Source organism: Anopheles aquasalis, chromosome 2, assembly GCF_943734665.1.
Source record: "Anopheles aquasalis chromosome 2, idAnoAquaMG_Q_19, whole genome shotgun sequence".
In the NCBI taxonomy this organism is placed as follows: Eukaryota; Metazoa; Arthropoda; class Insecta; order Diptera; family Culicidae; genus Anopheles; species Anopheles aquasalis.
The window spans coordinates 26,685,802-26,712,565 of NC_064877.1; the positions used below are offsets into that span (position 1 = coordinate 26,685,802).

The 26,764-nt window shown below is 49.6% G+C and overlaps 5 protein-coding genes across 12 annotated transcripts; 3 read left to right on the forward strand and 2 right to left on the reverse strand.

The window, feature by feature from the left end:
* The first annotated feature begins 149 nt into the window (after nt 1–149).
* Nucleotides 150–15,343, forward strand: LOC126572296 (protein yellow-like). 8 transcript variants are annotated; one of them, XM_050231504.1, is made up of 6 exons: nt 9,787–9,913; nt 12,566–12,848; nt 13,544–13,849; nt 13,936–14,123; nt 14,198–14,365; nt 14,452–15,343. In XM_050231504.1, the coding sequence occupies exons 3-6, from the start codon at nt 13,618–13,620 to the stop codon at nt 15,196–15,198; spliced, it is 1,335 nt and encodes a 444-aa protein (XP_050087461.1). In that variant the 5' UTR covers nt 9,787–9,913; nt 12,566–12,848; nt 13,544–13,617; the 3' UTR covers nt 15,199–15,343. The 8 variants fall into 8 exon arrangements, with proteins under 8 accessions (XP_050087464.1, XP_050087458.1, XP_050087461.1 ...); XM_050231507.1 differs by lacking the exons at nt 9,787–9,913; nt 12,566–12,848 and adding an exon at nt 150–173; XM_050231501.1 differs by lacking the exon at nt 12,566–12,848 and having other exon boundaries at nt 9,776–9,913.
* Nucleotides 724–5,461, reverse strand: LOC126572261 (LIM domain-containing protein jub). The gene is made up of 6 exons (XM_050231432.1): nt 3,128–5,461; nt 2,525–3,053; nt 2,121–2,437; nt 1,982–2,044; nt 1,714–1,879; nt 724–1,640 (listed from the first exon to the last, which is right to left on the reverse strand). Exons 1-6 carry the CDS (start codon nt 4,559–4,561, stop codon nt 1,393–1,395), a joined length of 2,757 nt encoding a protein of 918 aa, XP_050087389.1. The 5' UTR covers nt 4,562–5,461; the 3' UTR covers nt 724–1,392.
* Nucleotides 15,344–15,934: 591 nt separating the features above from the next.
* LOC126572315 (dolichol-phosphate mannosyltransferase subunit 3) lies at nt 15,935–16,435 on the forward strand. The gene is made up of 2 exons (XM_050231535.1): nt 15,935–16,186; nt 16,247–16,435. The coding sequence occupies exons 1-2, from the start codon at nt 16,037–16,039 to the stop codon at nt 16,379–16,381; spliced, it is 285 nt and encodes a 94-aa protein (XP_050087492.1). The 5' UTR covers nt 15,935–16,036; the 3' UTR covers nt 16,382–16,435.
* Nucleotides 16,436–18,562: 2,127 nt separating this feature from the next.
* LOC126572303 (GILT-like protein 1) lies at nt 18,563–22,002 on the forward strand. The gene is made up of 3 exons (XM_050231514.1): nt 18,563–18,858; nt 21,050–21,538; nt 21,610–22,002. Exons 1-3 carry the CDS (start codon nt 18,796–18,798, stop codon nt 21,784–21,786), a joined length of 729 nt encoding a protein of 242 aa, XP_050087471.1. The 5' UTR covers nt 18,563–18,795; the 3' UTR covers nt 21,787–22,002.
* Nucleotides 22,003–22,033: 31 nt separating this feature from the next.
* LOC126572826 (trypsin-like) lies at nt 22,034–23,239 on the reverse strand. Its single transcript, XM_050232489.1, has 4 exons — nt 23,204–23,239; nt 22,927–23,155; nt 22,293–22,864; nt 22,034–22,216 (listed from the first exon to the last, which is right to left on the reverse strand). The coding sequence occupies exons 1-4, from the start codon at nt 23,237–23,239 to the stop codon at nt 22,034–22,036; spliced, it is 1,020 nt and encodes a 339-aa protein (XP_050088446.1).
* Between the last annotated feature and the right edge of the window lie 3,525 nt (nt 23,240–26,764).

Consider the following 26,764-nt stretch of genomic DNA (forward strand, 5'->3'; position numbering starts at 1 on the left):
TAACAGTGATCGTACATGATCGTTAATTATTGCATTTACACGATGCTGTCATTGTTTCGACCTAATTCCAGTCCTCTTTTTACAGCGGTTGAATGAATATGATTTTGTGGTGCCCATGAAGAGTGATTTTGGACTCTGTCGTGTGGTGGCTTGACGAAAGGCGGGCCTCAATCGTAAGTATGTCCTACAATTTCCCTTTGTTACCTTGACCGCTCTTGTTACGACGACAGCATGCCCCTTTTACTTTAACTTGTCAAGTACTGTTTATGGATGGAGATATGGGTTGTTCAAATGATATATCTTCTCTGTAGAAATTTGCGATTGTAATTATCTGTGCCTTGATCGTTCACATTCACATCGCGCCCAAGTTCTGCAAAACATAAATTCACGTCGTTTGCTGAACGGCACATTACGTATTGATAAATGGCCGGAAATGGAAATCAGTCCAATGTGCAACTGAGAAAGTTCTGTTGAAACTGGTTCCGTTTTACTTTGACAAGTGCTTCACAGATGACTCGCAGTTTGTTTTAAATCTTTAAAAAACTTCCCAACTTTTTGGTCTCTCTTGTTTGGTTTTGAATAATTATAAAATATATTATTGTTTGAAAGATTGAAAGAAAAAAATCAGTTAAAGATAATTCCGGAACCTGTTTAACAGTGGTGGATGGACACGGGACGGATATGCGTGCATGGACTGTATAATGAAGGCATAAAGTCATAAACTACATGTAATACGCGCGCAAATGACGCATTTATTTTGTTACGGCAGTGACGCAACTGTGGCCAACCTAAAATGCAAATGCAACTATATTGCAACTGTTCTCTCCGTCCGACCCCCTCTGCTCGGATGCAATTACGATCCTTTCCAGCTGCCCTCAGAAGAGGCAACCCCATTCCATTATTCGCTCGCTCGTAAATGATGGCCGGCCTCCATGTGAAGCCAAGGCATATTAATGTTAGTAAATAATCGTAGCAGCATATCGTCAACGCGTAGCTGTGGAATGTTGATATTAGATACCCGACGAACCTTTCTCCGTTGTCATCACCTCATCCTGAGTTAGTGACTCGACTTGATCCCACCCATCTCTAGCCCTGCCTAAACTGTTCCCTACCGTATCGTCCTAAATGCAAAATGTGGAAATATTAACAAAATATCCATCGATTTGTTCACGTTTCTCGCTAGAATATGAGCAACGCGTTGCTATTCGATTGCCAGAGCCTAGTTGTAGAGGTTCTAGATATGGTTCCGCTAAATGCCGAGCAACACCGCCAGTCCGTCGGAGATCTTTCAAGTTGTTATAGAGGGAGAAGCTAGAGCGTGAATCCCTATTACGAAAGCATAGCGCGCACACATCGCTTAAGCTTTTGTCGCGGTTGTTCGTCTCTCTTCGCCTAGCCCATGTACTGATAGGTGGCCGATACCGACTCGATGATCTGGCCACGCATGTCCTGTAGGACCGATATCTTCTGAATGTGGCAAGACCGGCACATCAGCCTGCCCTCATACGGATAGCAACGTTTGTCCGGTTCGTCCGTCAACTGCATCCCGCACTCTTCGCAGATGTAGCAATCGACGTGGAAGTCTTTGTCCATAGCGACGACGCGTACCGTTTCCTCGGTCCCCTCAACTGGTGTAATGCCTGCAACGAGCGAAACGAAGCGAATGTTGGTGATTCAAACTCCTCAATTGCATGGGCTTGTTCTCTCTCTCACCCTTGCCGCAGCTGGCACACTTGGGGGCGAACATGCTGTGATAATCGTTGACGCAGTAGATCTTGTTGTCCACATCGACCGTGAACGGTACACCGTCGAGACACTCGTTACACACGCAGCACCGGAAGCATCCCGGATGGTACGATTTGCCCATTGCTTGTAGGATCTAGTATTTTTTTGCGGGAGAAATGAGAGCCAGAGGCAGAGCAGATAAGGACCACGTTAGTTCTGGAGAAGCTGTGTTGTGCCCGGTGACTCGGGATGTTACCATTTCCATGATTAAATGTCCACAAATTGCACACTTTTCCGCCGTTTGTTGGAAGCCAGAGTACTGTAATGAGAGAAAATTCATACATTAAATTGCACAACGGACACGCTATAGATAGTCAGCAGTAGTCAGCACATACCATGTAGTCCTCCTCGCAGTACACCCGACCGTGCACATTGTAGAACGCCTTGCCACGAAGCGCACGGCCGCACGAGCAGCAGATGAAGCAGTTGGTGTGGTAGAGGTTGCCCATCGCCTGGCAAGCGGCCCCTGCACCCGTCACCTTCTCCTTGCACGTATGGCAGATGCCAAAGTATTCACCCTGCTCCTCGCTCTTTTCCATCTCTTCCTCCAGCTGGCGCGTCATCTCTTCGATCTTACGCTCCGCCTCGGTCGGACCGGTGGGCCGTGGTGGCGTCACGTTATAGGGAAGAAGGTTTTTAGTCAATCCTTTCGCTGTAACGACGGGGGGGGGAGAGAGATGAATTCATGGTCACTATAGGGGGGTTTGTTCCGGGTATGGTTGCCGGTTGAGCGTATTACGTTTTCCTGAACCCGAACCGCTGCTCAGCTGCGAAGGAGTGGGAGAAACGGCACCGCGTAAACCCGTCGCCATGCCTGTACTGTGACCGGGTGCCATCAGTCCTGTGGCCATCGCTTGACCTCCTGCTCCGGTTCCATTAGCAGCCGACGGCCTTTGACCGCCGATACTGCCTGATGTTGCAGCGGTTGCCTGCTGTTGCTGTCGTTTGGCCGTTTCGAGTTCCTGCAGCGTAGCGTACTGGCGTTCCTGTCCTACCAGTACGGGCATGGCGGCCGTTGTCGTCCCACCGCCGGACGGTGACGTAACGGTGGTGGTAGTCGCTTTCATCGCCCCTGAGTTAGCGGTGCTAGTGATGCTACTGTTACTACCCCCACTAGTGCCCGTGTATTTGGTTCCACTCGTCATGCACACGTAATCCGAACTGTTAATATCCTCGACGAAGCCCTTGCCCACGGACGAGGGCCCAGTACGTGATGGCGAACCATTGTTTTTCTGCTGGGTTTTCATGGCTTCGGAAGACTTCGGTGGCTAAGATGGAAGGGACAGAAGTTTATGAAGGAAATTGGCACATCCAATGGTTGCAGAAACTTCCAGGAACTTACCAGCGAAGGTCCTGCGGTTGAGCTGCCAAGCTTAGGGGATTTCTGAAAGTCCGCGTAGGGCAATGCAGCCGACGCGGGAACTCCCGTGGCGTGATACTTTACGTTCGGCAGCTGCACTGGCTGGGGCTGCTGGGCAATCTTCACCGATATGCTACTGTTGGTCGGCGAGTGATGGTACACCTGTGCTGGTGGCATGTTCTGATGATAGTGCTGCTGTGACGACTGAGCATGATACACGCTAGCGGTGGCGGCCGATGGTGCCGTGGCTAAGCGCAACGCATTGGCACTATTCGTCGTTTCGTAGATGGGTTGGTGATATGGATCACCACCAGCCGCTGAATGCTGCTGCAGATGGTGCTGTTGCTGATGGTAGGCAGCCGAGATGTGCTGAGCCGAGGCTGCTCCCGGACTGGGGCTGTTACCGTCGCCCGCTCGCGGATGATAGTACACCTGGGTGGAGCCTTTGGTCGCTTGTGGTTGCGCCTGCTGCTGGCCAGCCGATGGTGGCGTTGGTGACTGCAGGTTTTCGTAGATCGGTGGTTGCTCCTGCAGCTCCGGTGGCTGCGGAGTGTGTGCGTAACGTCCGGACATGTGCATCATACCGTGGAGTGGCCCACCACCGTTCGCCAACGACAACGACGATGCGGCGACGGAGTTATGCTGCTGTCCCACCGGAACCTGAGGTTGTGCTTTTATGTTGTGCGATTCAAACTTTCTATTGTCATACGCCAGTCCGCTGTCCCCAGCCGAATGATATGGCTGCTGCTGGTGCGTTGACGTTGGCGGAGGATAGTAATCGATGTTTTCGTATACAGTCTGCTGATAGCGGGAACCGTCGTAGTACGGTTGCTGCAGCTGGTGCATCGATGCACCGATCGAAGTGTTACTTCCGGTGCTGTGCACACTTGGCCGTGGACTACCAGCGCCCGACTGGTAGGATGAGTTGCTCATCGAATGGGTGGGGCTGCCGTTTACTTTGTACTGGTGATAACCTCCTCCAGCACCGCCACCGCCGCCTGCCATTGTCATCGTCACTCCAGTAGCATGCGCACTACCACCTTGCTGCTGCTGCTGCTGCTGCTGATGTTGTGCCTGCATGGTAGTGCCGGGAAATTTTCCGGCCGCTGCTGCAGCCAGCATTTGATTCTGGTACCGGTCGTACATGCGGTAATCCTGCATGTTGACCATCGATGCCATCGATGATTGGGGCGTTGCGTTCCCCACATTACCAGACGAACCGCTGCTGCTTACGGGCAGGATCGTTGCGTAGGTATTGTTACCGCCACTGCCGGTCTCGAGCAGCAACGATGCTTGGTGCGCTCGCGGCAACGAGCTAGTCAATTTGCTGCCATTGCTCCCATCAAGGCGCATTTGGTGCATACGCGCGATCAACGCAGCATCCTGGCTTTGCGAGTGAAGATGATTCGATGACATGTTGACCGGTGGTTCTTACGCCGCAGAAGTCCTCTGTTCCTTCTTGTCACTTATATGTACCGGTTTGTAAAATTATCTTAATTAGCCTCTTGGATGTGTGTGATGCAAGTTACAACACTTTGCCTTCAGTCCCTCTGCACGTTGTCGCTGTGCACTGGTTGGTGGTTCTGTAATACTGCTGGGGAGTGTTCCTCTGGGTGCGAGGAAGGGGCTGCCGTAGGCGTTCAGAAGACAGACAGCCAGATTGCACCCGTTCTGAATCACATTTCACGCATTTTGTTTACCTGAACGCGCACGTTCCACTTGGATCATTCCACTGACGGGGTTGACGAGATCGTCGACGAGCCAAGGGCTGATGATGATCTTCGGTTCAACAACACCAGGAGAAATGGATAGGATTCGGTTCCAAGGGTGAAAGTATCCTGGGTGGCGGTGGCAGCGGTAGGTATGTTGAGCCTCCGCACCTCCTCGCTCCGGTGCTCGTGCGGACAGGGGATGGGAGTGCACTTGCAAAGGTATGTCCTGGATTCTCGGACCCGGGACTGCAGCAGCAAGTGTGAGTCACCTGCGGCGCAGACTACCTGTCAACAGGAATGTTGTTCTTCGTCGTCGTCGCCGTCGCGGTTGTCGGGCTGGATGGCCGTATCTAGGCAGACGCCTCCTATTCCAACGCACTGTTCCTTATTCCACCCATCAGACCTTCAGGGCACTTGTGGCGGTGGCTGCTTTGCTGCGCGCAACTATTGCCTTCCTTTCGTTTGCCTCAACTTCATCGCGGATTTATCGGTCGAAACTTCCTCCGGCAAAAGGCAGAACTCTTCGCTGGAACTTGCTTTGTCGGGGAACAGCGGCGGGATGCCTACGGTGGGGTGGGGAAAGGGTTACGAACAAAAACTTCACGATCCTGCGCTGGTTCTGGAGCCGGGGATACATGAAGCGTAAACTCATGCATAAATATGAAATTGATTTACACTTGAACATGTTTACATGACCGGGTTGAGACGCGTCACCCGAATTACACTGAACTTTGATCGACTTTTGTGAGAAAAATAGGATCTTTTTACCGAAGAAAAAGATTGCAAACGCTAGTAATGATCACTCACTATTAATGCAAACCACAAACAGGAAATATAGTGAGGCAAATCGCTTCCAAACAACGTTTACGCTAGGATTTATGCTCCGTGGACCTATAATCTTTTTTACACCGTGTAAACGGCAAATGTAATTATTATTAAATTATCACTTCGAGGTTTTGTGAAAAGCTCCTTCTGCACACGCACGTCCGTGAAGAATGCGATACCTGCCCGCCCTCTGATTTTTCCAATTTTCCAAAATGTCTGTTTCTGTCTGCTGGCAACACTGGCGCTGGAAATGCCGTAACCCTTTTTTAAAAAATATGCGTGCGATGGAAAGCCACCGAAAATGCGTATTTTATGGTCACAAATGATTTACGATATTTTTACATCGAGAAATGGATGGGTTTTGCTTGAGATAGCAATTGAAGGGTCATTCGAAGGTGGGAAAAGTAAGAAGCTTGCTTTTAAAAGCGAATAGAACAAAGTATGTACAGATAGTTGGAGAAAAACGTCGAAGATTCTATATTTTCTAACGAGTTAGTATCGATACTATAGAGGTATGAAAGAGAGAGGACAATCCTCCAAAGATGGGCCACTCTGCTCGCGAGCATAACGGGGGTCGCCAATTTGTATGAATCCCGCCACACAAAGGGACATGTGTGGATGGTGCCCTTGAAACCCGCAACGGCCTGCGGTGGAGTTCACAGACCAGGGCAAGGTCAAGTTTACGACCAAACCGGCAAGAATGGTGGCATCCAATAAGCCCACAGAATCATAATGGCTCAATTTGCTGTTGAATAATTTCCACGAAAAACGTTACCTCACACATCTCCCCAGTCACAGGCGCACGACGAGAATTAGACGAGGAATTGCAAGAATTCAATAGAGTAAGCAATAAAGAGCCAAAGAGCCATGGCGAGCACGGCGGGGTGGCCAGTATGCCAGCAGTGCACGGCCGGCAGCGAGGCACTAATCACTTCCCTATTCGCTGGTGCTAATGCTTTTGTTTTCCTCAACCACCGTGCTGTGCCTGAAGGTGTCCACGGGCCACACTAAACAGCCATATATTGCTATTTGCTTCTCGTTAAGTGTAATTGGAACGGAGGCGCTTCAATTGGTGTAAAAACAATTATCATATTAGCGCGCATCACCGTGGATCTGGGAACTATGACCATTGCTTTCCTTATCAAGGTCACTGTTAAGGTACCCGGTACGAGGTGAGGAGAATGAACAGAAGATCCCTTGCACAAAAAAAACACGGCCCCTAATTGATATACGTGTTGCTGATTATCGTGTTCATACGTATGCTTCCCATAAAAACGATCATTCCGGATCAGGGAAGATCCGTTTTTCGGTTACTTCATGCGAGCAAATCCCTCAACTCATCGTGCTTCGACCGGGTGAGGAAAGCAAAAGTTGCGCCAAAAATAGAATATCATTTGATCACCATGAACCTTGATGTTGAACCTGAATCCTCTGGGGTGCCGGGCACGATGACCACGAGCCGAGAGACACGACGAAATACGGCTGAACAATTGACAGCTCTTAACGTTTTTATACGTTCACGTTCTTACCCAATGCCCCCCTCCTCCGTGCGAACGCCCTGGAGGCTCGTCCCTCTACGTCATGCTCGATCAATGTTACTGCCCCGATTAGTGCGTCCATGTGAAAGACACACGAAATGATCATTAAGGCGATGGATCGTCCTTCGGGTGTAATTGGGTGATGTACGCATGTTCGCAGCCAGAGCAACCGGTAGCATTTTAGCAAACTCCACGCAACGTTACAGGATTTGAGGCGCAACGCGTTTGCATGCATGCCGATCGGTCTTATCGGGCATGTCATTTGAAGGTAGGGCACCATACATGCCGTGGCCCATCACCTCACACGATCACCCCACGAAATGTGCGGCACACTAATGGACAACACCGCTGTGTGCGCTCGTGTGGCATCATGTTCCGTTTCATTTCAAATCGACCGAATCGATGCCTCGATGTTGTAATCATTTGCCCATTGGGCGCTAATGAGCATAGTAAGTGGCGCATCGGAAGCCCCTAAAGTACAAGGTGTTAACAAGGGTGGTAACCACCGACAAGGATCCGCGATACCGACAACGCCCTCTCCTCTGCTAGTAAGCTTTCGGTGTGGCTTTATCACGTCACGTTCGTCCTAGTGTTCGACCGGAAACACACCCCCAATTGTATGGTATGTGCACGTTTTTTTTTTGTTACCCGAGCTTGGGAATTCCGCTTGGTTTCGGTTTGGTCCTTGTGTTTCCTACCAATCGCTGACACTGACCCAACACCTGACCCGCGCGCCATCCATGTACCAGGGAGGCCAACAGTGGGCCAGTAAGCGGAGACGGGCTGTGGGAGAGTGAAAGAAAATTACCCTTTGGCACGATGGCCTCACACCGGGCGACTGCGAGCGGTTGGCCTGGACACGCGGACTACTTATCAAATTCAATCATGACTTGTCAAAACATCGATCATACGTCATCGTGATCTTAGTGGAAGCGACTCTCTGCGCTCTCCGACTGCGGTTGCGTTGATCCCAAGTTGCAGCGGCAGGGGCCCATTCCTTTCGGCGGGGCGGTTATCAAAGGAAAATAAATCGCACCGCACAGAAGCCGCGGCCTGACTGGCTGGCTTAAGGGCGAATAGGTTTTGCAACGATCATAACAATTTACTCTAACAAATATATAGCGAACAGCGAGCAGCAGAAAACGCCCATCGATCGCAACGATCAGCGTCCGTTGAGTGGCTATTCGCTTATTTTAGCGTTAGAAGACGATTTACAAAACCTGCAGAGACGTCCAGGGCGACTGGATTGAGGTTAGCAGTTCTCCAGCAACAAAAAAGAATTATCGCACTGCAGCTAAAGAAGTTAAAATGTTATGGGTTACGGCAGAGGTTGTCAGAGGCAGAGAATCGCAAGGTTTAAGACATCTGCGAGGATCACGCTGATCGTTATGCTGCCAGAAGTGAGGCAAGGTTAAACAAAGGCGCACACAGGTTCTCGCGCGCCAGGAAACATTAACATTTAGTCAAGCGAACCACAAAAAAAGGCTCATCAAACCCCTTTTTCTTGCGTTTCGCAAAGATAACAAATGGGTGCCCAGAGTGTCGCGTGTCGTCGTGCACCGGAAAGCCACAGCATTTCATATTCCGTTCCTTATGTTAATATTCTTTGTCGGGCGTAATAGCGACAAATATTGACATCCGGTGGTCATGCGTTGCGTGGCTCATGGTTTTGTGGCAATGAATATTGAAAACTCTAAAGTCGCCCTTATCCCTGGCTGACGCACTTTGCGCAGTACGCAGTAACCGTCTCAGGCCTCAGGGCGTCCCGGCGTCGAATGTATAACTAACGAAATCCCCGCGACCTTTTTGACGCATTACGCTCTTGCCAGGTGGCACACGATCGTGCTAAGAGTCCCATTGTAAGCCATGCCAAGCCAAGTGATGTATTCCCTGTCCGGGTGTGTAGGGTCGTGCTACACAAAAGCCCCAGCATACATACTGGGCTGGGGAAGCAAATTATCGCTAAATTCACTGCAGCGTGTCTGTGAGTGTGGAGGATGATCGCGAATATGATCACGAATTAAAACCGGATTTTACGGTAATGAAAAATCCCCGATTCTAGCTTTGTTTAATCATCAATCAGGGGCCAGTTTCTAACGAGCATCTGATGCCGTTTCCCTTTCCTCTCGCTTTGCCTTCGCTCAGCACAAATGTGCATTCATCTTTGGTTCGGTGCCATGACCGCGACAACAGTTTCCTTTTGCACTGCATCGTGGTTATCACGTTGGCTCTCCCCCCCCCCCCCCCCCCCCCCGGTCCCCTTCGTTTGTTTGACCGAATTATCAGTGGGTTAGCACAGCACAGAAAGGCCCAAGATTGTAGGGATCCACATGGCACATGGACATCCTGCGTGTTGGCTTCTTTCCGGTGCGCCCACTATTGGAGCACCTCCCCCTCCCCACGCCTCCTTCTCTCTGTATGTAGTGGTAGCCGGCCTGCTAGTGTGGTAGTGGTGGCGCCCACCGATTCCTTGTGCGATCGTGCGGGGAGGAGGGCGTGCAGCGACGGTGCAGCGATAGTCACCGGCGACACGATCGCGCCCCTCGCTCAGTACCGATCGAGGCGAGCTGAGAAGAACAGCAACGGCTTAAAAGCGCTCCAGCGCTAGCTCCAGTCCACGTGTGCGCCCCGAGTAGTTGCGTAGAGTTGACCGCAGTCATTGACGAATGCGTGATCGTGATTGTTTTTTAAAGGTTCGCTATTGCTTGCACACGCGTCACCGTGCTGGTACGCCCGCAAAACGGTTGGAAAACCCAGTGAGGAAACGCACGGTTCGGCCAAAAAAAAGAGGGCCCGTTAGTCCCCGGTTTAACTTTCGGCGTTAGGTCGAGTGACTTTGAGTGCGCTTTGGGCCCGCGGTGTGTTGCGATTGGGCAAGTGAGGAATTTTCGGTTCTGTTGGATGTGCTGGCAAAAGTTTCTTATGTTCGCGGGGAGGAGGAGGAGGAAGAGTGGTGGTCGGCCAGTTGACGAAACTGCATCCAACCGACCGTGGTGACCATCAAAACAGTCCGGCGTCCGATGAGTGAAAGTCGCGGCAAGGACAACGATGCCATGCGCCATGTGCGCAGCTGAGAAACACCGCAACCAGCAGACCAGCCTGCACGCGATATCGTCACCCAACATCGACGACGACGACGACATTCTGATGCTGGCACCGCAGTGCAGGTGTTGGCTGGCCGGTTGGTTGGACACCGGTGCCCGGAGTCATATATTTTTGGGGTGTCCATCGACCTCATTTTGAGGATGGTGGTGGGCTTTTCCGTTCAGTTGTTTGAACCGGAGCTAGAAAGGCAGCTGCGTCCGGTAGATGATTGATGACCTAGACACAAGGCAAAAAAAATGATAAAGATCAACAGAGAGAAAGGCACTGACAAAGCCATCTGGGCACTGCAGCGATCGCCAAGTTCCCTAAGCCAAGTTCGTCAACAAGATAGAACAAAGTGTTGACGATCGGTTTCTCACAACAACCGAGGAAGAAGATGCTGCATCGGCTCAGCTCGGCTTCTCCGTTAATTGCAGCGTGTGTCCGAGTGATTCGATCGGAGGTTGATCAGCGCGCGCGGGGGGGGGACCATAAAACCAAACATGTCAAGAAGTGCATGATCGCACGCACGCACGCACTCAGCGATGCTTGGGTAGCGAAAACCGAGCGCCTCACTAACCACCAATGAATGAGTATCGATTCATGGGAACTGGCGTTGTGCGGGCGTAGAAACAACGTCGAAACATGCATTTTACTTTGTTTACGCACTGCACCAACATGGGTGTCGGCTTAGCGGCACCAAACACACTCTACAACAACCGGTACATGGTGTGTGGTTGGAGCACGATTTGCATACATCGCGTCGCGTCGCGTGTTGATCACCGCCGCGGGGCGCACACCACAAAGCCACGAAACCTGTGCGCGCTCTCGCGGTGTAGTATACGTTCCGCCGATCCGTGGTCCTTGTCATTGTGTGGTAGAGGATTGAGCGTTACCCGCAACCGTGCACTCTGCGGGGGCTGTAGCCGGTTCACAGAACACAAGATGGATGCACCATAGTTCTTGCCATAGCCGGTGCGGTACTACTCTAGCGATCGAGCTGCACTAATAACAGTCCGCGTGCCTAAAGGAGGAAGATTGAGGTTTGGCGCCTAAAGATAAGAACCTTGCCGTGAAGGACGAGACCACCGTGTTAGTTTGCCTTCATTGGGTTCTAGAGGTAGTGGCCAATGATCCGTTGATGACACACCGGTGTGGGGCGTGTGCGGTTACTAATGTGCTTCTAATTGTTGCTTCGCAAGGTTGTGGCACTCTGTTCGACTTGGGTTCGAAGCATCATGCACCTTGAACTTACCTGCGTACCACGCTAAGCAGCTGAACGGCCAGAACGACGGTACGTTGTGGTGGAACTTTGAAGGAAGTTGTGTAGTTCAACAGTACCCAGTGGGGATCTATCGTGCAATGTACGCACACGGTGAGCAGGCAATACTGTTTTTTTGCTACTTTATGAACCTGTCTCCACCCGGATGAGGTATGGGAAAGTTAACCTTGTTCGATAGCGGATCTCCTGGTGACACATGGCACATCATCGGATGGTCCACATGATTGCAAATATTGAAACATCCCGCTTAGCACGCTAGTGTTTGGACTTCATGGAAGCGGCGGCTTTTTGTCCGTTCTGTTGATTTAGCTTTGCTTCAAATCCAGGAATATGGGACGAGCCCGATATCTGGCGCAACCAGTGCGCCGTGACTGGCAAAATGTATTGCTGCAAGACTCTCGAAACACACGGGAAGTTTGTGGCACATCTGAATAAGAAGAAGATGGCAGCCGATGGTTCATGAAATATTAATATAATTTTTTCTTCTTCTGTCGGACGCATCCTCCCTCTCTTGCACCGTCCATCGTGAGTTCGTTGTTTCGTTCTATTACAATCACCTTCATTTGTCCTGCTGCCTTTTTCACGTTCTGGTTCACTGTCACTTGTTAAAATAAAGAAGAACGCCTGGTTGTAAAGAACACACTGGTTGTGCTTCGTTATGCAGCGTGTTCAATGACCCCAAGGTATCCGGTTCGCCTTGTTCCATCGACGATCGCAATAAAATGAGGCCAGAAACCTGTTAATTTTTTCTCCTTTGTGCGAAAGCGACTTGAGCTTATCACTCAGTGCCGTGCCGTGTATCGGGCGGGGGTTTTTTGGGGGAGATAAGGCTAAGTAACGAATTGTGTTTCTTACCCACTGATACCTTGGCCTTATTACGTCGAATGCTGAAGGTTCGGATTGAAAGGACTCCAGAATTTCATTGAATATGCCCTAGGAATAGAATATCATATGTTTAATTGTTGTATTTGCATGGCAGTGCTTTGCAGCTCTGTCCTTCCTCATCACAGTTGTTCCCTTTTCCAAGAACTCAACCTACCGATACCGTGGACCTTGGAAACTTGTTTACACAACTGATACCGCGCACTCGGGAACCTACTTATATAAATTTGCTCACCGAAACACCTCCGTTACGGCAGTCAAAAGCAGGTTCGTCTCCGTGTTGTCCGATAACCGAAGTTCTTTGATCGTCGCTTACCCCTTCATTCATACCGCCGTTCGCGGTTCTCGTGGTGCATAGCTACAACAACAGCGTGGGGCAGGTAATAGAAGAGGGAACGGGGTGCTAGTGAGTTTTCCGTATGAGTTTTCCGTCAGCTTTTACACGCTTCGATTGGCATCCATTCCACCGCCTCCGTGCCGTGCCATGCATACCGTGAGGTGGTAAAAATGTGCGGATGACATTAGAGTGGCCGTAAAACAAGCGATCGTCACGCACCTCCCTCAATCGAGCGCCTGCCCGCTTGGGGCTGCTCACTCAGGCGTTTGAACATCGGTTCGATCGCTGCTTCGAATAGTTGTTGCTTCTAAATCCGCAGCCACGATGAAGTGATTAATGGGTGGTGGTGGCGGCTGTGGTGGTGCTACTACTAGTTTGATCGACAGACACGCGGTCGGCACGCGTCAGCAGTCGTACCACTCATGGTCATTGGCCGTTTATCGTGGAGGCTCGTCCCTCTTGAGGCGTGAGGATTCGTACCTACCAATATCAATGTTGGGCGACCGGTCCAATACCGGTTGCGTTCCGATTGGCAAGGACACGCGACACGTGCCGAAAGCGGCCGCACTGTCATCTTTTTTCCGCTAGAAAGGCACTGGCCTTGCTCGCGGCGAGCATATACGAATGTGTATTACGCAATTTCGGTTAATTGATTTCGTTCGTCCGCACTTCTGTTGTTGTTGTCGACCATCGTGCGTTAAGCTAGCTAACCAGTAGTTACTTTCTGCGTTCCGATAGATACAGCCGTCGCCGCCATCGATTGATTGTTGTTATCCGTGACATTCCGTGATCGCAAAACGGGGATTAGAAATATGGCATCCCGAGTGTGTGGTGCTGTGTTGCTGCTGGTGTGTGCTAGTTTTGTGGGACTGCTCCAAGGTGGCCAGGCCCAGTTTGCAACCGGAACACAGCTGAAGAAGGTGGTACAGTGGACCTCGCTGGACTTTGCGTTTCCCTCGGCGAGGGATCGCAGTGAAGCGATTACCTCCGGGCGCTATATTCCGGAGAACTGCATCCCACTCGACATGGACGTAGATTATGGCAGTAAGTGAATGGTGGTTGCGGGCTTTTCATATTTTTAAGTCTTTACATATTTTCGCAATCCATTTTTCGTTTTTCCCACTCCACAGATCCTGCCAAATCGCGACTGTTTGTGACTATTCCACGATTCCAGAACGGCATACCGTACACACTGGGACGCGTTTCCAGCACTCAGGGTGCCTCGGGTCCGCTGGTGGAACCGTATCCGAGCGCCAGCATCCAAGATCGACCGGATGGTTCGAATTGCCAGGGTATAGTATCCGTTTTTCGGATCAAGGTATGTGAAAAGGATGGCAGTGGTCGGTCTGTTCCAGTCTGATCGTAAATATGATTGTGTGTTTCTTACCGTAGATCGACGAGTGCAACCGTATGTGGGTGCTGGACACGGGAAAGGTTGGCGAACGGCGTATGTGTCCCGCGAAGCTGCTGGTTTTCGATATGAAAACGGATCAGATCATTCATCGGTACGAGATCCCGGCCGATCAGTTGGTTTGTGAGCTTTCGCTGTTGGTCAATCTGGTAAGTTGTGGCCAGAGTGTTGGCACATTGAGGAACTGAGATTAATCGAACCACCACTCTCTCTCTCCCTCTCTATACTCGTCCAGCTGGTCGACGTGCAGGACCCAGCACCACTTGGCACGTGCCAGAATACGATGGTGTATATGGCCGACGTGACGGCATCGGGAATGGTCGTGTACAACATGGCCCGGCGCAAGTCGTGGCGCATCACTAACAAGCAGATGTACCCGAACCCCGATCATGGCACGTTCACCGTAGCGGGTGAAAGTTTCGATCTGATGGATGGTATCGTGGCGATGGCATTGTCACCGCGAATTTCCTCCGAAAATGTGCTCTTTTCCTCGTACGGCCAAAGCTGGCGTCCAGCGAGTGATCGGTTGCTGTACTTCCACGCGCTAGCTTCGATGACTGAGAATGCCGTCCGGACGTCCTTGCTCAACAACGACACAATATGGGAGGAGAATGTGGAGGCGGAACCGCGTGCCTTCCGACCGATCGGTAACCGGAACTCGCAAGCCGTCGCTCAGGCGATGGATAGCAATGGGAATCTCGTGTTCGGGCTCGTCTCGCACAATGCGATCGCCTGCTGGGACTCGACGACACCGTACTCGCCGGCCAATATGAAAATTCTGTCGCAGAATAGCCAAACGCTGCAGTTCCCGAGCGGGGTAAAGATCCTGCGTAATCGTAAGGGCGCCGAGGAGCTGTGGGTACTGTCGTGCCGTTTCCAGAAGGTGATGACCGGTTCGCTGAAAACCGGCGAGACCAACTTCCGCATCCAGGCCATACAGATGTCGGATATTCTGGGGGGACGTACCTCCTGTCGGTTGTAAGACAAGATATGAGTGTGTTTATGCTTGTGTGTATGTGTGTGTGTGTGTGTGTGTACGTGTGTAAATGTGTGTATGTTGGGTATGCCGCGTTTTGATCGCATACAGATTCCAGTTCAAAATAAAACACTAAACTAATTCAAAACTGTCCAATTTGCTTTTTGCTATTTGTGAGAGATCTACGTAGGATCCGAAATATGTTTTCTTAAAAGAAGTCTACTTTTTACTCGTTCAAGGAAGTTTGTAGAAGAGGTTTCTGTTAATGAAATTCGTTGTTCGTGTAAAATTTAAATCCCACGCCAGAGCTTTGCAAGTGCCAAGCTTTTTTATAGCGCCTTACTGTGCGTCCACACCCTATATATCTACAGCGACAGCCGCTGTAAAAATATAAAAAATACGATAGCCAGAAGCTGTTGTAGGATTTATCTCTTTTTATTTCGGAAAATAGATTTTGAATTAATCAAAGCCAAAGTTGCCATCGCACTGCGTTTGAAGTGAAGTTTTTTAATTATTGTATCTGATTTTTTCGTTGCATCTTTACATTGTCATCATTTTTTTTATTCTAATGTAATTATCACACATTAAATGAGGTGCGAATATACTTAAATGTAACAAAATTATGAAAAATGCGGATCTATTGGCAAGTGTAATTTCTCTGCAGTTGTCCATGTGGCGTGTGGACTCTTTCTCACGCCGTATCGTTTGCTGACCGGGATTGGCGTGTTCCGAGGAGCGTGGAACGTAAACAAAACAATTAATTGAAAAAAAATCGAAAACCTTGTCGGCGTACTCCAAAACGCGTATCTCCAAAAAGTATCCACAGTTTTCACTTGATATCATCATGACAAAGTTATTTGAATGGCTTATGGCTGCGGCCTGTTTCCTGAGTGTGTACTTTGCAATAATTCTGCGGCAAGTTAAGCACCCGCTGCTGGATCAGTACATGTTGGAAATTCAGCTCTCTCCGATCTTCCTGCTGATTCTGTTCGGTGTAAGTATCTAGAAATCCTGTTGGTATACTGCTAGTAGCTAATGAGCATTCGCCTTTCAGCTGTATGCCGCCACCGTCGTGCTGTACCGTACGTTTACCTTCAACAACTGCGAGGAGGCTGCGAAAGAGTTGATGGAGCAAATCAAGGAAGCCAAGGCTGATTTGCGAAGCAAAGGACTGGTGCTTAGTGACTAGCATTCCGTGCGTGCATTAAGTTTGTCTTGTAAATAAAGTGACTGCCCATCGAAATGCCATGGAGTTATTCCAAAATTTAAGGGAAGAGTAATGTTGTCCATCAAAACCGGATGTATCGGTACATCGGCTCACTGTGCGTAAAATGCTAAATGCATTCTATTCCGGTCACACAGCTGTGATGCAGTTCGCTGACACAGCATTCCGGATCTTCAAAAGATCATTCGATCACGTCATCGGTGGTGGTGGGACTAATGACTGGAGATCTTTTAAAGAGCAACAGCCTGCTGAGAAGCTGAATTGGAAATATCATTATTCTATCGGTCGATTCATATTTCAACCAGCCATAACTCCGAAATCATATCCGATCGAAGAAATGAACGGTGTTTTAATGCAAATGATCATACATCCTCTAGTCCTGCAGCTGTATTGAGTTTGCAAACTAAACTCCAACAAGACAGCTTCTACAAATAATAATGCCAAGCCTCGTTGGTTCGTGTTAATCGCGGTAGCCTCAAACTGAACTAGCGATATGGTGTGAGATGGATGATTCATGGACGTGTGAAGGGGACACTGCTCAGCACATCGCATATTCCGCCGACCTACGAAGTGTTTCAAAATGATGACTCATTTAAAGTGAGACAAATACAAAACTGCAAAAGCTGCACAAATGGAGAGCATACGAAGTGTTTCATTATCTTTGTCTCCGGCAGTCGTAAACATCCTGCGGTAAATACTCAGACAAAACCTGTTTTGAACTAAGAAACCAACGAAATATGATTAAAACCGCAACCGGTGATGAATGTCTGGCAGAGACCGTACGGCTATAAAAATTCTTCGGACGGATTATGCCGGCGCAGTGCGATGCTATCGACCCTGAATCACGCGCAAAACGTGTGCACAGCTTTGCGCGGGGGGGTTAAAAGAATTCGGAAACAAGTTGTCCATCCGTTGCTTGATATTTTTGCTTCCAAAGCACGGTTCTTTGTGGGAGGAGTAAGCGCATAATATTCTCTGGAACTGTTCGCCCATGATTAGAATTTGCGAAATAATGTCTTGGTGAGTTAATGGTCTTGTTGACGCTTGCTCCCAAATTCATATTGGGTGTCCGAATGAAATGATTCAATTTAGATTCGACCCCCCGTGAACTATAGAATTATACGGGTATAGAATTGGAGATGATTCGATTTGTCGAAACCACGTAAACACTTGGCACAGCGAGAAAAGTGGTGACCGTTCCCTATATTTCCAAACAATCATTAGCACCTGTAGGCTAATGAATAATAAGATGAGTAAACAGTCGTTGCTTCTGTCCGTGGACGGGTTGCTGCGGACAAACATTATGGGCAAAGTAGAGCTACGTTTGCGGTCAAGCAATGGAGTTTTCAAATACAATATTATGTTTTATCGTTTACCAACCAGAACTGGTTTGTTACGCGCGTCGCACTAAAGTAACTAAAATGTGAGCTTAAACTGCTTGAGCAAAAGCATGACACCAGAAAGGTAGCAATTCGTTTGAAAAGATCAAGTAAAGATCACTCAAGTTTTATCATTTATTTGATCAAATCTCAACCGCAATCTCTCTTGGGGAAAGAGTTTTAACGAGGGCGAGGTAGAGGCTTGGGGTTACAGAGAGACGAACGGAACACAATCCCGGCAGATTGTTTGATGGATGGATCCCGTGTTGTGCTTTCACTTGCTATCGCGTATTAACTCTCCATAAGCAATCGTCACCGAACCGAAGGTTACACAACGGACAGTTATTGTTATGCTGTTTTCTCATTAAAGCATTTTTTTTTAAACTCAAAAACGATCAAGCACCACGCCGTACTTAATCGTCCATCAATCGTGGCGTGGCTGCGCCACTCCGTTCTCCCATAGTCATTTACATCGACACGTTTAGAATACAACGCGCGATGCACGTCGCGGCTTCCACGCTAGAACGCAGAGAAAATGAAGAAACCCCCTCGCGGGGGTTTGGTTCTAACATCGTCTGTTTGCCCAAGCGAGATGGCACGTCGACGACGGCGCCCGGTAAACAGGGGGGGTTAACCCGGGGACCGTTTTTTTGCTCTCTTCCTCGCACTCGCACGGGCATTGTCGTCGTGGTTTTTTTTTTTATTCGAACCCGCGGCGTTTTCAACGGCCATCGCTGGCCGCAGCGGCACCGAACACGCTCAGTCATTCGCGACGGTTCCAACGGATAGCAGCTTCCACAGCTCCAACGGTGTGAGCAGTTAAAGGGACCACCGAACGAGCTCAGCCATTCAGCCCCTTCGGAAAACCTGTTTCTCGAGCGTTGGTGAAGCTTTCGGAACGATCGAACGATCATCAAGCGTGTTTCGGTTGCTTGCGTGCGTGCGTTTGTGTGTGCGTTTGTGTTAAACTACGAATCAAACGGCGATCTTCCCGAGAAGATGTTGAGGCAAAGCTTGGCACTGTTGAGCATCTTCGCTGTCGCATGCTATGGACAGACGAAAGTAAGTACCACCACGCGGTCGGCAGGCTAGTGTTTCATGGTGCTGGTCATTGGCTTCGCTTTCGAATGATCGAGTGTGAGATCGGACGGCTCGTGGGGTAGAAGGGTACAGGGAGCAGTTGTGGTGTGCACTAACCCTCAGCTCAGCATACACCGCACACCGTTTAAGGTGTGGCCACTGGTGCGCCCGCATATGCACTGGCGGCCAATAACCGGGGTTCGGGACATTATGTACCTGGTGAACTGGCTGGACCAGTTCGTGAGTCAGAGAGATATGAAGTTAACCTCCGGAATGTCTCCCAAAGCCCCGAGCCCGTTGGTGACAATCAAAATTGGTTCCGACAACACCCCTCTCCCCCCCCCCCCCCCCGGTATGCAACCCCGTTCAATAGTTGTGCTTTCTGAACCGGAAAAAAAGGTAACGAAATCTCCGGGACCGCGGCATACACTGGCACATGGACTTGCGGTTGAGGGGAATGATAATTTATACGGACCCCTTCCGAGGGTCCGAAGCTTGTGGCAACGCAGTAACTGCAGCGCGTTGCTCTCCCCCCTAACGGAGCATGCTTTGGACGACGGCTGACGTCGGCATAACGCTGCACAGCATGCTTTGGTAATTGCCCTCCCCTTACCGGCAAATAACCCATTTTCGTGTTGCTCTTCATGGTGGTGTTTCCTTTGCCTGCCTCAATATGTGCAAAAAACAAAGGAATATTGGTTGGATGTACATGCGGGACCTCGTTTCGCTATTTTTAAACCCGAAAAAGATGCCAGGTCGAATCGATTGGCCTGAGCTTTACGGAACGGAACCATGGGCCCCACCTGGCGAGGTCGGTATGCACCACTTGCTCTTTGCTTGTAACCAACCCCACTGGTCGGTCCCAGCTACTGCTGCTGTTGGTTCAAGGTGACAGCACGGTACGGGGTATGGTGTGCGCCCTCCGGGGAACTTTCTTTGTGCTTTCTACACAAGAAAAAACAAAAAAACCAAAACACCGGGACAAGGAACAACAGCAAGGGAAGAACGATATCTTACCGTCACGCGATGCCGAGTGACCGTGGGCATGCAAAAACTGGACTGGAGGAACGTTGAAACAGAGCGGACACATTCCAAGGGCACGCAGCAACACGGCAGATTCATAAATACACGTGGCAACAATTAACAAATCTGTTTGGAAAGCTGCAAGGAAAATCAATTCCTTGGCATCCTTGCTTATCGGAAGTGCATTCCATGAATGCACCTTGGCGCGCGGATTGTTTGAAGCGAGCCAAGCGAGTGTCACGTGGTCGTTAAGAATTTCTCGCTCACAAGGGCATACCATTGCCATTTTTGTGCTCTTTGTGTTGGTGCTTAGAATCATCAGCAAGACCTCTGTTCTATTGCTCAACCTTGTAATTGCGACGTTAATCGGAATGGAGAAATGGTAGCACGAAATTAACATAATGGCTGCGCGCCTGTTTGCATCATTAGGTATTCCCAACTGTGTGTTCCTTTGTGGGTTAGCTGGGGAACTTACTTGCAAGCACTTGTGGCGAGCAATGAAATTATTCGCAATTGCATGTTTAAGCAAGGAATTCGACAGCGTTTTTTATTGTCACAGCCGAATACGAATAATGCTTGAGCTCAAGTGGCTCCGTGTCTGATCTTTGTACACTTCTGGAAGACCAAAGATGCAATCGAGGGCATCATTCTGCATACAGAGAGACCACCAAGTGGCGGATGGTGGTCAAGAAGTAAATATTGGAATAAAGCGATAAAAAAAGAGTTATTAGAATGACATCATCAACCGCACCAAGCGATCGGTTAACCGATCAACCGTTTGTTGCAATATTGCTTCATGGAAGGTCATGACACCGATTACCAATAATGCACATGCTATCCTCGTGCCAGTCACATGGCATCACGGTATCATCGTATCGATGTACACTCCGCCACCATCATATGCGACACCGTGGTGTGGGCATGCTGGTTGACCGCCATGACATGAGTGAGTGATGGGTACGTGACCGGAGAAGATGCTCGGACGCACGCGTCGCACGGTCGCACAGTCGCACGAATATATTATTATTTCACGATCATTCGAAACGGTTACACAATCGGGATGGCACAGCGCACTGCCCGACGGTGCTCGTAATTATATGTCGTTTGTCCCCTAACACCCCATCCCTGGTCTCTGGTTTCCATTTTCCAGGTGCCGGTGTACGTTTACTACGAGTCGCTCTGTCCGGACAGTGCCAAGTTCGTGAACGAACAGCTGTACCCGGTGGCCAAGGCGTTCAAGGCGAACCTCGAGCTACACCTGGTACCGTACGGTAAGTCGTCGTACACGACGCAAGGCTCGGATGTGCTGTTCACTTGCCACCACGGCGAGAACGAGTGCTACGGCAACAAGGTGCACGCCTGCGCCATCCAGCACATCCAGGGCAACTCGTTCCAGCCGAACATCTCGCGCGAAGACCTGACGCTCGACTACGTCAACTGTTTGATGGCCCGGGCTCAGCTGAAGGACGGTCTCTTCCCGACCAAAATCTGCGCCGACGAGGTCAAGATCGAGCAGTGGCAAACGATCCAGGAGTGCGCCAACAGCACCGAAGGAAGCACGCTCCTAAAGCAGCACGGTGATGCGACCAACAAGCTGCAAAAGCCCCTAAACAACGTACCGACCATTGCCTTCAAACAGGTAAGTAGCGCCTGGGTGCCGTGGAACCGATCGTCAGGTGCTAATTGGTGTCCTCTGTTCTGTCCTTCCAGACCTACGATGGTGAGCTGCAGAAGCTGTCGCTGAACAGCTTCCGCCAGGCCCTGTGCAAAAACCTGAGCCCCCAACCGGTCCAGTGTTTGGACTTTCCTGGATCGGCCTCGACCATCAGCAGCTCGATCGGTGCGATCGTTAGTGTGATTGCTGTGCTCGCAGCACGATTGTTTTAGGTTCCCTTAGATGGGGGCTGTGTAGGCCCATAGGTACCACCGCAACATCAACTTAAAGCACGCTCCGGCAGCTGGCAGCACACACCACACAAACAGAATAAGCGATCTCGAGACTTTTACTGAATCTCGCTTTCTAGGTCCTTCCGTCCGAAAGATGTTTTATTAGCTGTTCCAATGAAGATGTTTTAATAAAGCGAAAGCGTTGCGCTACCCTAATCGTCTCCTTTCTATAGCTATCGCTAGCTATTCACTGCAGGCACTGGCAGGAGTCCTTGATGTTGCGGTTAATCCAGTACAGGTACTGGTTGACGCGAGTGTACACACCCGGAAAGTTCTTTTGAGCGCAAGCACGGCCCCAAGACACTAATCCAACCAGCTCGTACCGATTCGTACTCTCGTTCAGCACCTGCAACGGTCCACCGCTGTCTCCCTGGAGGTAGTGGAGAGAGAATAATTCAAATGGTTACTATTCTGAGGCTCAGTATTTCTGGTACAGGCCATGTTACCTGGCACGAGTCCTTGCCACCTTCCAGAAACCCGGCACAGATCATTTTGTTCGTGATCTGGAAGGCCCAGTAGCCGGCTCGGCGGCATTCGCGGTTCGTCAGGATCGGTACCTCGGCCTGCTGCAGCGTACCGGATAGACCACCGCCCGTCTTTGTGCGCCCCCACCCGGTAATGACACCCCGGACACCCTCGTACATCGCCGACGCCTGTGGAAGACAGATCGGAACCAGCTGGTCACCGATCGCGACCGGGTAAGTGAGCTCCATCAACGCTATATCGTTGTTGTTGTTGAACGCGTTGTACCAGTTGGTCAGGATGCGCTTCACGCTGCGCTCCACCGAAGCTCCGGTAGGGCGGGTGCGATCGTGAATGCCGAACTGGACGCGAAACTGGCCCTTGTCCGGTTTGGCCGTACAGTGGGCTGCGGTGATGACGTAGCGATCCGAGATCAGGCAGCCACCGCAGCTGAACAGATTGTTGTAGTACAGTGCGGCCATCCACGAGTAACTGTTGTCCTCAACCGTTGTACCGCCGACGATCCGTTCGCCGGTGGGGGGTTGCGTTCCGCACGCTGCAATTCATCAGACGACCGCCTTTAGTTATGTTCCCCTTTGATCACTAGCGAATACTCACTACAAGCGGTACAGTTCTGCGAGGGTCCCGGGGTATCATTGGCAAACACCGGCGTACCGATGACTCCCGTTATCCAGTCGATAATTGGTCGAGCACGATTGATCTCAAAGTATTCCGGACGAACGGTGACAAAGTTGAGGATGCGTTCTTCCTCTTCCGCCTCCTCCAGTTGGTTGCCTATCGGTTCATGATTGTGCGGTGTCGGTAGTGTCCGCACTTCATACCGTTGCTGGTGTCGAAATTTAAAACTCCAACCAGTACTACACAACACGCAAACCATCACCAACAGTGCTACTACTGTTTTTAGCGCCATGCTTCCTTGATTCTGGCGGCTCGAACTTTGGATCAAACAGATGTCCTCGAGGGGTGCTTGTTGTTCTGGGCGTCTTACTTGTCTTACTTGCTCTTCACCACAAAGCTGAACATCACTTTCACTGGAGAATATCGTTAAGGTACAGTAATGTGACCGGAACTATCCGTCCAAAACGTGTCGCAAAGTTGACATTCCAAGCGCTACTAGTGATCGTTCGCTGCCAAGTTCGGTTCCCTCGATCGTTTCTCTCGATCACAACCTAACGGGATCGTAAAGTAGTGGATGCTGGTGGTCACCGTCATCGTTCTATTTCTTTCTCTTCTCTTCGCGATAAGCAAGATTGGTGATGCTGCCGTAACTTTCACTGCTACTGACCGCGACGAGGCACCTTAGTGGAGCTTTATGCTAATTTCGCCTCATCCATGCAGCGTGCGGGAAGGATGGTTGTCAGATAGCCCGTGATGCTGCGGATAGGCCTGGTGGCAAGACAGAGGCTTGCGTTTTGCACAGCAGCAGTCACCGGGCACCGGGGTCCGTTGACGAATGAGAATGAAGAGAATTTGGGGAATCACACGCGTGGGAACTAGAAGACAAAACAGGTCATCTCCGCAGTGGCTTTTCGGTGATCCAACGAATGGTTTTATTCGATTTGATTCCATTATTTTAAATCAGAAACAACCCAACAGTGGGCGGAGTTTTGAAATTAGATATTCGATTAGATAATATGAGTTCGAGTCTATCGAAAGAAATTGAAATTATTGTGGTGGTATTGGTATCCGTTAACAATTAGTTAACGAGCACTCTGAATGTTTATGTATTTTTAATTGTAAAATTTCTCAATTTCTAACCACTAAAATTGTCTTTTAATATGCAGTTGAAAAAATCATATCTTTAGCGTGGTTCGTGAGATACTACTTGCGCTCCTGAGGATTAATTAAAAATATAACATCGTTTTAAATCTGCTCATCACTCAGAGCATACTTTTTGCGCTCATGGAGAAGGCATAAGATAAACGTAGGATACGTAAGTATCTCATAAAAAGGTTTGCTAATACATGGATGTTAACATTCATTTAATAGCAAAACAAATGTACAATATTAATTTATATTTACTCTATACTTTATATTTACTCTATACTGAATCAAATAAACGAAAGTTATCTCTAAAAATAATCTAATAACTGACAGAGGCTTTAGGTTTGTCAATAATTCTTGTGAGCTTATTATTTTTCATTTCGTTTTTATTTATTACTCTTTTGTGAATTAAAAAGAACAGATCCATTTAAGTACGCAATAAACATTGAGGAATTAAAAGCTTTAAGAATCATTTTATTGCCGATTGTTTGAACAAGTTGAAGATTAATGATGCTGATGTGTCAATGTGCAAAAGAACGTGTTAAAAACAATGTGTAATGTTAAAGCCTATTTTTCGAAGCTGCACTACATTTTACCATACGTTGACACCATCGCCAACATGCGTAATGAAGGCGCACCAACATAAGGACATTTGAATGGTCTGCGCGATATTCCATCGCCGCGGCCCCTACATTTTTTTTTTTCGTCAGCCGTCTACTGTAATGAAATCGTCGTAGGACGTTTTGTTTCACCCCGACATAATGCTATTGTTAAAGATTCCGACCATCTTTTAGCCCTTCCCCCCCATCGAACCATAATTCATCCATTCACCACCGGAATGCAACAGGTTTAGGTCCCACCTGATTTCTATGGCAGGACAGCTTAGTACCCCGGGCCACTTTCCTGTAGAAAAACTCCTTCGGCAAGCATATGATACAGCGCTATTGAAAGTCATGACCGCGGAAACGACACCAATTGCGTACGTAGGAGAGACGCAAGGGGCCAACGAGCAAAGCGACACAGTCTTCCAGGCTACAATACATTCCTTCCAAGTTCAAGTAATAGCGGCGCTGTGGCGTCTCAATCTCCACTCGAGTCGTACTCGGCTTGGTGCGCAACGTTGCACACAATCATCGATCCTGCGCCCACCCTTCCGTTACGCCAGTGCTTTTCCCAGACTTTTCTTCGCAGAGCTGCCTCCCTTCCCTGCCCTGCGGTCGACCAACGGATGGCCGTTACTTTCTTACAAACAATAAAACATCGCCCACCACCCGCGATGAATGAGAAATGTGAAGCTCACGGGCACGGGATCCAACTGTCTTGGTGCAGTTTCCGCTCCGGGAAGGATCCGGTTTGTTACCATCCACTGAAGACGGACGCCGAGGACTCCGAAATTGGACCGAAATTGAAATTTCGCCAACGGAATGATGATGATACTACTCGATGCCACCAATGCTAATGTGGTCACAATAGCCAGGCATCGACGGCAACCGCACTGGTGTGGGCGTGGAGGGGGCGTTTCCCCTCCATCCATCGATCATATGTCATCACACTATCACTAGCGAACGAACTGTTCGCTCCGGGTCGCCGGGTAAAGTAGTAGCACCGCACCGGCATTCAGCAACCATTGGAGGGTGTCACGTTCCAAAGTTTAATAACGCCTGACCACGTGCTGCTGCTGCTGCTGCTGTTGATGATGCCACTGTTGCTACTGCTACTGCTCGATGACTTATGCGACGATTAGAGATTGCCCTCCTAAAATACACTCCAAAGGCGACGTATGATAGCAGCAGAGGGGTGGACGGGGGTGAAACAGCAAAAACAAAGTTAATCAAACGCTTGCTAGCATAGCATGTATTCCCGCGCATAAGCATATAACGGGGTACCGGTGTGTGGCCGGGGGTCTCAATTAAGTGGCTCGGTTGGCCGCGTGCGTTGGCGTTAATTTCGAGGTGCCACCACCACGAGGTCATTCCGTTTTTCGAGTGCTTTGTTTTGCTTTTCCACTATTCATGGCACGGCACTCGACGCTATGCTGCCACCTCTTTCTCGAGTCCCGGAAGTGCGGGCGACAGACGACGTGTCAATAAGAACGGGCGCACCGATACGATACGAGCCCCGATCGATCGATGCGCATTCGAAGGGTGGGAACTTCTCGTTGCCACCTGTTTTAACAACCCCTGATTTCGAAGCTCATATGTCACAAAAGAGGATGACTGTAAAGAGTCTTTTTGCACTCGGGTTAACTTAAGCAAATAAACCTAATTGGGTATCGTTTGACTTGAGCACACAGCATCGCTTCTTCGAGCGTTACGAGAACGTGTAAAGGATTCGCACAAAATCTCAAACCAGTTCAAACCGAGTGAGAAGCGCATTTGTAAGCATAAACAGCAAGAAGCGTGGCAAAGTGTTTAAAGTAATCCAATAAAAGCCCAAGCCCCAAAGGCAGCAACAACCGTATCAACACTCGTACGGCAGCCAGGCAGTGTAATGCATGTTTACAGTTGCCTGTTTGTGTTTCATTATTACCCAGTTACCTCGTGCGTAGTTTACGTGGTGGCCACCCGCCTTTACTCTGCTATCTCACTAGTGGTGGTCTCTGGCGTATACGCTACCCTTTCGATAAACCGAGCGATTCCCAAGCGCTTAAATTATCCTGCGCTTCGGTGTA